Genomic DNA, 12,437 nt, shown 5'->3' with positions numbered 1-12,437 from the left:
GCGCCCAGCTGCCTCAGCTCTCTCGGACACCACTGGCGGGACTGCCCCCTCCCAAGCTCCTGGCTGAGGCCGGGTACCTGCCCCAACCTGTCTCCTCCCCTTCTCCAGTACCACACCCACGGGACTCCGGTCTCCCCGGGAGAGGGACGGAGCGGGAACAAAGGGGTCTTTGTTCACTGGCTCCTGGGGGTGGGAGTCGCGCTCGCGCGCGTTTCCCTGCGCCCCTTGGAAACCGGGAGGCTCAGCGCCACCCGGCCTCGCCCTGCAGCGAACGCCGTCCTCCACGACCCCAGCGCCTGAGGTCAGGGCGCGGCGCCCCGGGCCACGGAGGGCTCCTCCCGGGCGGGCGGGGTGGGGGGCGAGGCGGCGCTCGGCGGGCTCTGCCGCCCGCGGAGGGACGGTGGGGGGGTTTCGGCAGCTGGCGGAGGTGGAGGGGGCGGGAGAGGGAGCCTGCGCCGGGCTGAGCCCGGAGGTGCGGGGCGGGCTCGCCGAGCGCTCGCCGGGAGGCTCCAGCCAGAGCAGCGGCGGCTGGAACGCGCTCCCTCGCTCCTTCCATCCTCCTCCCCCTGATCGGCCCCAGCACCACGCCAGGTCCCCGTCTGCTGCCGTCAGCACGCTCCCCTTCTCCCTTCTTGGCGCTTTCCTCTTGAGCCATCCTTCCGGACAAACTTTGATGGAGAATTTCACACCACGCTGGAAAAATGCCGGTTATGAAAGGATTACTGGCGCCCCAGAACACCTTCCTCGACACCATCGCCACCCGTTTTGACGGAACACGTAAGTCTTGCACTTCGACGAGTTGTATGGTATTTTCCGAGAATGATTTTTCACGTATAAATTACTTTCTCTCCCACCTTTTTTCCACCAGCGGAGTGAAATTCTTTCCGTTTTTGCAAAGGTGTCTTTTGTGCGGAGAAATTTCCTTCCACCCAAGGTTCGGTGTAGTATTAACACTTTGGATTGGTGTAGTTGGCCCCCTTGACTTCCTGGGTTTGTGAGAGCTAGAAAAGAGCCTGAAGGAAGACTGACGCCCGTGTTCAATGTGGGACCTGTATTTTGGTACCTCTTTATGAAATTGTGTTTTTTTAGATTAATTTTATGAGGTGAAAGTAGGAATGTCCATGTTAGTGAATTGCCACCTTATCTTTCTAGAGTTTCAAGGCTGTCTAGATTATAGGGTGAGTTTGGAATATTATGCTTCCATGGAGCATCATTCCTTGAGGTCTTTCGGATAGGCATGATTCCCTATCAGAGTTTAAGAAATGCAAACTAGAATCAGGATTGCCAAGTGTGAGCTTCCTGTATAATTCTAAGCGTTCCGAGTTTGTCAGAATCTTGATTCCTGCTTTTAAGCTAGAAGAGCGTACCTGGGAGGAACTGGGCAATATAAAGGCTGATCTGATCATATGAGAAAGTTTGGACATATTTTTTTGAGGGCGAGTATTATTGGACTTTTAGCTTGTTTCAGCTATAGTTGAAAACAAGGATAGGGTGTTGTGTGGATGCTGGGAGATTGTTCGTAATCACCTGCAAGTTGTTCTCTTTCAGGACCACGGTCAGGTCCCCATTCCGTCCCAGGCTTCTCAGGCTTGCTTTAGAGCCCGTTGGTCTTTCCAACAGGCTTAGGAGCCTGTACTTTCACCACTAACAAATGCTCTCAGTTGGTTTCACTATGAACATCCCCACCTTCCTCCTAGCTTATGTTGCTTCTGTGTGCTATCTTTCCTTTTTCTGCCTCTTACACAAAACTCAGGAACTCATTCTAAAGGCTTTTCTGTGGTTCAAGTATAATTATTTTTTACTATGATGGTATATTTCATGGAGCTGACATGAGAGAACACATCTAATTCTATTTCCACTCCAGTAGTCTATATACACATTCCTATTACAGTGGGAAGAAAGTCCTGGGCTTTGTGCTTTAGGAATAGTTGGAAAAGTTTACATGGGAGGGAAATGAAGAATTTACTTGATTTTGTTCAATTTTTATTTTTGATGTCCGCCCTACTCAGGGTAAAAGGTGTGGATATTCTTACAGTGTTTTTAACTTTTGCTTTAGCCATTCTCTCCCCTTTTGTATTCTACATGTATCAGACAGTATTGGTGAAGTGCCGTGTAATGTGTTTTCTTTGGATGATAAGAGAAAATCTTGTAATAAAACTTATAGTCCCTGACATTGTCATTACCTCCACCACCCGAACAGCACATAAAATCACCACTGCTTTCTTTAGCCATGTGTGAATGTGGGTACTACTATTACCTTAGAAACTGATAAGTTTCATGTGTATGTTTCTTCTTGAAGTTGCAAATTTAAACCCCAAAAGCTCTCAACATGAATCCCAAAAAGCCTCTACTGAAAATGAGGTTATTGGTAAATGGTAGTTGCTCATCTCATTGTCATTTAAAGTTGAATGGAATGCAAAGTGTAGTGAATCATCCAAGGATAGCTCTGAGAATTACTGCAGCAATATATTCAGATATCAGTTACTAATGAGAGGGGCTTTGGATCATCAGAATGAGATACCTTTGTCTCCTTATGTCACTGTAACATTTGATGAGCAGAGGGCATGTAGATGGGTGTACTAGTAACTCCTTAAAAAAAAACAAACTAAGCATTAATGCTAATAAAATGGAAGATTAGACATTTTAAATTCTTATTTGGGAAGACCATCATTACCTACCAGCATTTAGAAAACAAAAACAAAAAATAAAAACTAAAACCTAAAAGTGTTGGAGAATATGCTTGGTCTGTGCTCCACAGGGTTTGGGGGATTTCTGTAGGGAACCACTTTGTATGAAATCAGTCTGAAAATCAGTGAAACAAATTGCAAAATGAGGAGTAACATAAAGGTTTACTTTGGCAAGACTTTTGTTGTTGTTGTTGTTTAAAACATCTAATGAATATCCCTTGCCCCAACACACCCCCTCCAGGAAAGAAGATTGTATTTTCTCATTTACTTCTTTTTTGAATTGCAGGATGGCTTGAATAATCTGAAACTTAAAAAATACTTTAAAGAAATTTTTAACCTCAAATTTTGCTGTATCTAGAATCATGGGCATACCATTTCCCTGGCTAAGTATTTTATCTTATTGTGCTATCTTTTCTGTGTTGACAAAATTTTAAGTATAATTAGTTCCCTGAAACTCTTCCTATGATCATCCTGCTTTCTTTTGCTTTTTTTACAGTATTAATTTCTTGTGCATGACAGAACTATTTGCAAGTTTTAAATTTGCCAAATTGCTACCTGCCCAAATAAAAACTCTATAGAAAGTAAATGATGTTATTATACTCAAAATGTAATATGTTTACTTGGTACATTGCCTTATTTGTTAGGTATACTTTATAGTCATCTTAGTTTCTTATTTTATTTTATATTGGGTAATCCTGATGAAAAAATAAGAGAACAAACAGTAGCCCTGGCAAACCACCTTGCTAACTTAACCACCATGCAATATTATTAGCCTTACTGACTTAATACTGTAATGGAAAATAATAAAACTTAAAACATCACTCAAAATTTCTCCCAGGGGAAAAAATAAATATATAACAATAAAGGCTAATAACATAATCTTACTAATTTATCAGTTGAAATATTATCACAGGACAACATAAAAGAAGTTAATATATTTTATCACCTGGTGACACTTTATTGTTTTATATAATAGTTATTCCTTTTAATATTTAAGAAGGGAGCTTGTTGTCAGGATTGAAAGACAATCATGGACAATTAATTAGAATTTTTTCTCATATCCAATATAATTTTTAAAAACTATTGGAAAATATAAATCTTTTTATATAAAACTACCCTAAAATACATTTACTTCTGAAATATGTTCTCCTGGTTTATGTTTAATTGAAGTGCAGTGAGACTGAGAAAAACTAAGAACCTTGCAAACATTGAATATGTATGCCCTATTTAGGACAAAAAAGTAATGCCAATGAATTTTTTTTAACTCATTACATGTAGCCACAGTTCTCACTGGAAACACTCTAAGACAGACCACACACACACACACACACACACACACACACACACACACACACTAAGTGTTAACATCATGATCTGTATCTAGTTCACTTTTCCTACCTACACGTTTTTTTTAAATATCTTTAATGTATTAAAAAAAACTTTTCTGAGCAGACTTTTGTGTTAAGCACATGAATATTAATCTGGACAAAGAGAAAATATAGTAGAGAACACATAAGAACATATTTTAAAAAATAGTTTTTAGGGCAAATATTTGTCATGGGGTACCATTTGAGAAAAACACATTTCTTTCATATTTTTTTTGAGGATATAAAACTTTCAGAGGGAAGTGTCCAATTTCAAACATAATGGTAAATTAGCCTACATTTTCATAGCTGTATATTTGCCTACATTTTCCAGTCATATCAAAATTTGGCCAGAATACTTCTCCTTTGGGGTTAGTGAGACAAGATGTAAGCTTTAAAGGAAGTTTGTAGCCTAATGGACTCTATCAAGGAGATTCCAGTCAAAGTACTCAGAATAACAGTAGTTTAGAAACTCATTCATATTTGCGTATATTTTATGTACTCTTGTATAGCCTGTTTAAAATGGTCCAAGGAAATTTGTTAAAATTGAAATACTTCCTTTACAGAGGTAACTGCAGTGGTTTTTCTTTTCATCTTTCCTTTTTTCCCATCTTTCCTTTCATGCTTTCATCAAGGAACATAGAGCTCTTAACATCACAATCATAGAGAGAAGGGTAATGAACCTAGTGCTGTAGGAATGGGGAAGAATATGGTGGGACAGTGGAGATCTTCCTAAGTCTATGCTGGGTTATAGTTTGGAGAATACCAGCAAAGGCATTTAGCCAGTAAAAAAGAATGAGCTCCATTATGTATGGGTCTGTCTATAAAAGGCTATTACATGAAAACATTCAAGGAAATAGCTAGCATTCTAGAAATATCTCTCCCCAAATAGAAGTTTATAAAGACTCTTTAAAAAAAAAAATTTATCCTAGTTATAGTCTTTTATCCTTATTCTTTATGTTTAAGGAGATAATTCTTTATTAGTTTTCTTTTCCTGTGTAGTAAATTACCACAAACTTCGTGGCTTATTATCTTGCATTTTCTATAGGCCAGACATTGAGGCAAGGACTTTAGGTGGGTCTTCTGCTCAGGGTCTCACAAGGCTGCAAACAAGTCCTTAGCTGGGGCTATGGTCTTTGCTGAGGCTTGAGGCCCTCTTCCAAGGTCATGTAGTTGTTAGCAGAATTTAATTCCTTGCGGTTTTATGAATGAGGTCTCTGTTGTCTTGCTAACTGTCAGTCAGGCACTTTTTCTCAGCAACTAGCAGCTGTCCTCAGGTTGTTGCCACATGTCCTCTCCTATAGGCCCTCTCAGAACCCAACAGTTTGCTTCTTCCTGAGCAGGAGGGCCTCTCTTTTAAGAGTTTGCCTAAGTCAGGCCCACCCAGGATAATCTCCATTTTTATTAACTCACAGTCAACTGATTATGGATCTTAATCAGATCTCTAAAATCATCTGTTCTGCCCACACTCAAGAGAAAGGGATTTCCATCTCTTTCTCATGCCTCTAGCCATGTTTCAGATTTAAGTAACTCCCCACTATGCACTCTTGCATTGAGATTGGCTGTGTTCAAGTAAATAATGTTCTTTATTTAAACTTCATTCTAGGTTTACTGAAAATTCGAAAGGAAGAGAGAGAAAGGGAAAGGGAGAAAGAAGAGAGAAGAAAGAAGAGGGAGGATGGGAGGAGGGAATTATTTATTCTCATTCTTTAACTGTGTTGATGAATTCTTTAGCCTGCAAAAGATTTATCACAGCAGTTCTCATAACTTCCATGCAATGAACAAAGTGTTTGATTTATAAGAATTGGATTTATTAGACATACATTTCTTTTGATGAGTGAAATACACAAATAATAAGAAAAGTTTTATTATATAGTCTTTAAAATATTAGATAATTTTGTTTTGATGTCATTATATATAGGAAAATTGATAGCTAATATGTTAAAAAAGGAAGTTATGCTCATAATATATTTTTCCTAGGCTCTGGCTTTTAGTATCACCTGCAGACCAAAGGCCATGGCATGAACCCTCTTCTGGCATGAGAAACCCATTGAAGGTCCTGAGTTACCAGTTTCTGGGATATCCTAGACCCAACGTACTTCTAGAATGGTACAGTCCCTCTGATGAAATCTTTATTCATCAATAACCAATCAATCATTTCTTCAACAATATTTAATCAACACTGACTATATACAAAGCCATTATGCTAGGCTCTTTGGAACAAATCAGGCTTGCCCTTCTCTCAAAGAACATGATTAATACATGCAAAAACTACTGTAGTATAGGTTGGAAAGAGATAAGAATATTCAGGAGATATAGGCAAAGGGCTGTACACATCTGGATGAGGGAGGAATCATTTCTGTGGGTGAATGATCTGGGAGGGTTTTATGTCATGAATGGCTTCTGGGTGGGAATGATTGGCTCATATATGATAAGGGCAAAGACGATATGCTGTTTACTCGGCTAATTTGTGTAGCATTGCCATTAAAGCTAAAAGGGGGGCGTCTTTAAGTATTTTAGAGGATGTGAATGGCAAAAGGTAGAGGCAAGAGGAGAATGGAAAGTCAATTAGGCCAGACATGGAATGTCTTTAAAGTCACAGTACTTTGTCTTAGTAAACCATTGAAGGTGGTAGGTTCACATCTTGGTAAGAGAGTACAGTGCCATCTGTGCCTGGTGTAAAAGTTCCCAACATTTCCATATTCCACAGGCTGACGTGTAATGCAGGAGAAATGACCACCTTGACACCTGAGAAGTTTCTTCTTACTATCTGCTTAATGTCTGCTTTGCCTAGGAAGCTAATTTTTTTTTAAGATTATTTATTTATTTATTTATTTGACGGAGAGAGACCCAGCAAGAGGGGGAACACAAGCAGGGAGAGTGGGAGAGGGAGAAGCAGGCTTCCTCCTGAGCAGGGAGCCCGACGCGGGGCTCGACGCGGGGCTCGATCCCAGGACTCCAGGATCATGACCTGAACCGAAGGCAGACGCTTAACGACTGAGCCACCCAGGTGCCCCAGGGAGCTAACTTTCATCTCTTAGGAAAGGGAGAGATTGATTTCTGACTGCATAGCTGAGTACTCTTCTCCTCCAGGGCTGTGTTATACTATAAAATTGTGCCTGTGCAGAAGAAAAAGAATTGAGGGTGTGCTAGCATTCAGTCCTAGTGAAGTCGATTGGAGAAATGCCAACAGGAAAAGGTACAACCTCTCTGCAGCAACTGCTGCAGAGATAGTAGGGTTCACCCTGGCAATGTACATTTGCTGAGATAGTCTAAATACTGTTTTAAATCCATTTTGGTTTAGCAGAGCCAACAAACAAAAAAGATGAGGCTTCAACTTTACCTATGACATAGTTCATATTTAGCAACTGGAGCAGTTGAAGAGCTTTCTCAGTAATTTAAACAGTCAAATACAGTTCTTGGCTTATAAATTGCCTGGAAGTTATATTTTGGTTTTCCTTCATAGCCGTTAATACAACTATCAATCTCCCTTAAACCCTTCAAAATTCACATGTCCCCAGATGAATTAATAATCTTTCCTAGCCTATGAAACCTATTTGTCTTCTTAGGTTTTCTGGCTCCATTATTGGCATCACCACCCACCCATTTCTCCAAGCCAGAAATCTGAGTCGCCCTCGACTGCCCACACATCTAATTGGTTATCAAATCTTTGAGATTTTCCTTTAGAAATGCCCTAATCTGGCTCCTCACCTCCTGTTCATTGTTTCTTCTTTAGTTTGGATCTTCTGTTTCTTATCTACACAGTTGTAAACTTACTCTCACTGGATTCCTGAGGCCATCGGCCTTTATCCTGCTTACTCCCCACCGTTCAGCCTACGTTGTCCCTAGAGTGATTTCTGATAAAAGCAGTATGATTTAATCATTTAACTCTCCTATTTAAAGCCACCCATCAGCTCCCTGCTACCTCTTGGAGAATGTCCAAAGTCCTTAGTGTCATATGACCCCAAGATGATTCTGCAGAATCTTTTCAAACCATTGTGTCCCAGGCTGCAGACATACTCACCCTGAATCCCCTGCTCATTCTTGTCTCTGGGCCTCTGCCGGTCACTTGAAGAGCAAGATCCTTTATTTTCTTCAAGATCCATCCTGAGGGTTGCCTTGTATCTCAACTTTTTCAATGATGCTTCAAGTTGAGTTGGGTGCCATTTGTTCTCTGCCTCCACATTACCTTGCCCCTCCTCGCCTGTGTTGTGATTACATGCTTTCAGATTTCAGCACTCAATTCCTTTCAAGCCCTGACTGTGTCTTTATTCTTTTGTATCCCCCTTGCTCAGACTTATGCTTGGAACAAAGTCATTGCTCAATAAGTGATTCTTTGCGTAAAAGAATTGCAAACTCCTTGAAGGCTAGGGTTGTGTAGTAATTGTCTTTATTTCCCTTTGGTGCTAACCGGTTTTCCTTTTATTCAGTATAATGTTGTTTAACTTTAGTTTTGAAATGTAATTCTAGACTGGCTTCCAGTACCTCATTTTCACATGGTTCAAGTACTAATTTATTTTATTAAAGTTTAATGATAATAGTGACTACCATTTTGGGCATGTCTACATATACTCTGTATACCATGCTGGTGCTTTCTTTGTTCCTACCACAACCCAACAGCCCAGCAAGGGGGAAGGCAGCTCCCCTTTTTGTTACAGATGACAAAACTTAAGCTCAGCATTTTTGTATGTTATCACACTAGCCTGTGATTTTTCTACTATAGCCTGTGATTTTTCTACTATATCACACTGCCTTTAAAATGTGTTTTTTTATAGCAAGTATAAACAAACTAGGGCAATCTGTGGTATCATTTCTAGTTTCTAACTCTTGCAAAAAGGAATTTCTGCTTTAAAGTTTTTAGCCACTTCTAGTATATATGCTGTTTTTTTTTCTTTTGATATATTATGCTTTAAGTACTTGTCACTTAAAGAATGTTTTTAGATTGATATTTAAGACTCATATCTGGAACTACTTAATGCATTCACTGTGCAAAGCAGTTTTGCTCATCAAAGAATATCTACTGTCCTTTGGTGCTTAGAATTTGCTGATTTTAGAACTTGTGATTCTTTTATTGTCAGGCTAATCTCTCTATAGAAGTATTCTAATTCTCATAGCTATTATAGTGACATCATTTTGTGTTTTTACCTTGTTAGCATCTTACCCAAGAAATTCTTCTACCTATTTTGAGTCTGCTTTTATTGGGAGAAATATATTCTCCACTGTCAGGTTTTGTTGACATCTTTCAACAGAGATTATTTACCTTTCTTCCACAATGACTTCACAGGAAGAAATAAGGGTACCTAGCTCTCCAAATTGCAAATATAATCTAAAGCTCTTTTTTTTTCATGTTTTCTTTTGCTTTGTTAAGTCTTTTGGATAGGCTTCCTTATTGTACTTGTCAGTCCAAATGAGTTTCTCATTCTAGTTATTGAACTAGAAGGAACTGAGACCAGAGCACTTATCAATCTTTCCATGTTTTCTTTGATTTCCTAGAAAGAAGGATCCACAAAAGAAGTACACATGTTATTGAAATACCAAACACCCAGTTTGACAAGTAGACTTGTCCTTAATTGTGGTGTTCTGGTTATTTCTTCAATGGAGAGAATAATGTAGAAGATAAAAGTGGGCATATTTTTGACCTTCACACCTAAATAAATGTTTCTACTATGATTCTATAAATGGTGGGAAAGAATGCATGTTTTGGGACTGCAACTTTTGTATTGTATTAATTTGCTACATCTTTGGTTAGGTTACATTTCAGTCATCTGAAAATGAGCTTGCTACTCTCTCTCAAACAATATGTGGATTCAGGTTTTAGGATATATAGAATTAATAATCACTGAGGGCTCTTGTCCATCTGTACAGTGCTCCATATCGTGTAGTATATTTTTGGTTCAAAGAAACCAAAAGTTATAAGATTATTTGAAAGATAGTATTAGTAGCTAATATTTGCATAACATTTCAGTATATTCATTTTTTTAATCCCATCACTTGAATTACTTTTGAATTTAAGATAAAAAGTGGCTTCCTATTTTAATTTTAAATACATTTTTTTTTCTGTAAGTGAAGTTCAGCATTGTTTAATATATTTAAGGTCTACTGAATTTCCTTTTCTGGGCATTATTTGTCCATATTCATTGTCCTTTATTAATTGGATTATTGGTATTCTCTGGGAGTTTTTTTACATAGCAACAAAATTAATACATTTTTAAAAATTTTATTTATTTTTGCAAGAGAGAAAGAGAGAGTGAGAGAGAGCATGAGAGGGAGGGAAGGAGGGGCAGAGGGAGAAGCAGACATCCTGCTGAATGGGGAGCCCGATGCAGGGCTCGATCCCAGGACCCCGGGATCATGACCTGAGCTGAAGGCAGACACTCAACTGACTGAGCCACCCAGGTGCCCCCAAAATGAATATAATATTTATTAGTAAAGTGAATTGTATATGTTTTTGTTTCCAACTTTGGTTGGTCTTTTTATTTTTATATAGATGAATTAATCAGTTTTCCTTATTGTGTGTTTTGTGTCATACTTAGAGAGGTATTTTCTATACTAAACTTGTTTTTAAAATTCATCCTATGTGCTTTACCATTTCATTTTGTATATTCAAATTTGTTCTCCTCCATTATTAAGTTCTGCAATTTGATCTACTGAATATGATGTAGGGATCAAAATTTATTCTTTTAGATGCCTATCCATTTTCCTGACATTATTCAATAATTCATCTTTTCTATGCTTATTTGAGATGTCTAGTTTATCATTCTATATTCTGTATTCCCATGTGTGTATAGATAATATTCTATAATTCTATATGTACTTTTCTATTTTATGACTTTCAATCCTATTACATTCATCTGTCTTTTTCTTTATATTAGTATCACAGTTTTAATTATAGGAATTTTATGGTATGTGTTAAAACTCTATTTCACTATTTTTCCCAGAAACTTTTTACTTGACTAATCATACTTATTTGGAAGTCCCTATGAATTTAAGAACCAGATTATCTAGCTAAAAAAAGTTTGTTGGTATTTTTAATGTAATCTGTAGGAAACATGACATTTTTTAAATTTATTTATTTATTTATTTTTTTATTCTTATGTTAATCCCCATACATCATTAGTTCTAGATGAAGTGTTCCATGATTCATTGTTCGTGCACAACACCCAGTGCTCCATGCAGAACGTGCCCTCCTCAATACCCACCACCAGGCCAACCCATCCTCCCACCCCCCTCCCCTCTAGAACCCTCAGTTTGTTTTTCAGAGTCCGTCGTCTCTCATGGTTTGTGGAAACATGACATTTTTATGATGTCAAAAATTCGTATCTAAGAACTGGCTATGTGTTTCTTTCATTTATATCTTTTTAGGGTTTCTCAATAAAGTTCTTGCACATCTCCTATTTATTTTATTCCTAGTTATTTCATCTTTGTAGTGTCTATGTAAAATGGAGTCTTTTGTTCCACCATTTTGTTTTTCTAATTCAGTTATGTTTGTTTATTTGAAGGTTATTGACTCCTATGTGTTATTATTTTTTTTAACCAGCCAGCTTGCTGAGTTTCTACTATCCTTTGCAGTAATTTTTCAGTTGGTTTCTTGGGGTTTTCAGCTAAGAAATAATACTATCTTCAAATAATAAAAGTTTTTCTTGTTTGTTTCCAATTTTTACAACTCTTATATTTTGTTCCCTTAATTTTTTCTATCGTCTAATTGCTTTGGTTCAATTTATAGACATTATAAATATTATTAAAAATGGTAGTGGTTAAGAAAGTCCTTCCTGTTCCTGACTTTCAGTGGAAATTATTTTAGTGTTTTTCTAATAAGTATTTTCCTGGCTTTTAGTTTGAGAGATAGATATTTTATTATATATTTCTACTTTATTAAGAGACTTTGTTATATATCCCTATTTTATTACTCAATTTTATAAATTGGCTTTTCATCATCTATCTAAGCAATTCAGTGTTTCTTATTGAATCAATTAATATAATAAATTCAATTGAACTATCCTTGCATTCTTTTTTTTTTAAATATATTTTTTTAAGATTTTATTTATTTATCAGAGAGAGAGAGAGACAGAGGCAGGCAGAGGGAGAAGCAGGCTCCTTGCTGAGCAAAGAGCCCGATGTGGGACTCGATCCCAGGACCCTGGGATCATGATCTGAGCCGAAGGCAGAGGCTTAACCGACTGAGCCACCCAGGCGCCCCGAACTATCCTTGCATTCTTTCAATAAAAGTTACTTGACTGTGTTACTGGATTCTACTTGTTAATGTTTATTTAGCATTTTTACACTGGAAACATACACACACACAAACCCACACACATACATATATGTGTATGTGCGTGTGTATAATATTGACATTAATTTTCTCTTTTAATATATGTGTATTACTGAA

General features: G+C 37.9%; 1 protein-coding gene across 1 annotated transcript in view; it reads left to right on the top strand.

Annotated features, from left to right (window-relative positions):
- The first annotated feature begins 497 nt into the window (after window positions 1–497).
- KCNH8 (potassium voltage-gated channel subfamily H member 8) overlaps window positions 498–12,437 on the top strand; it is a 364,781-nt gene continuing 352,841 nt past the window's right edge. The window contains exon 1 of the mRNA XM_006729977.3: window positions 498–777. Coding sequence (XP_006730040.1) covers window positions 702–777 — 76 coding nt within the window. The 5' untranslated portion in view covers window positions 498–701. The remainder of the gene's footprint in view (window positions 778–12,437) is intronic.

Source organism: Leptonychotes weddellii, chromosome 1 (genome assembly GCF_054177405.1).
Source record: "Leptonychotes weddellii isolate Sample4059 chromosome 1, ASM5417740v2, whole genome shotgun sequence".
Lineage (NCBI taxonomy): Eukaryota > Metazoa > Chordata > Mammalia > Carnivora > Phocidae > Leptonychotes > Leptonychotes weddellii.
This window is presented reverse-complemented; position numbering and strand designations above follow the sequence as displayed.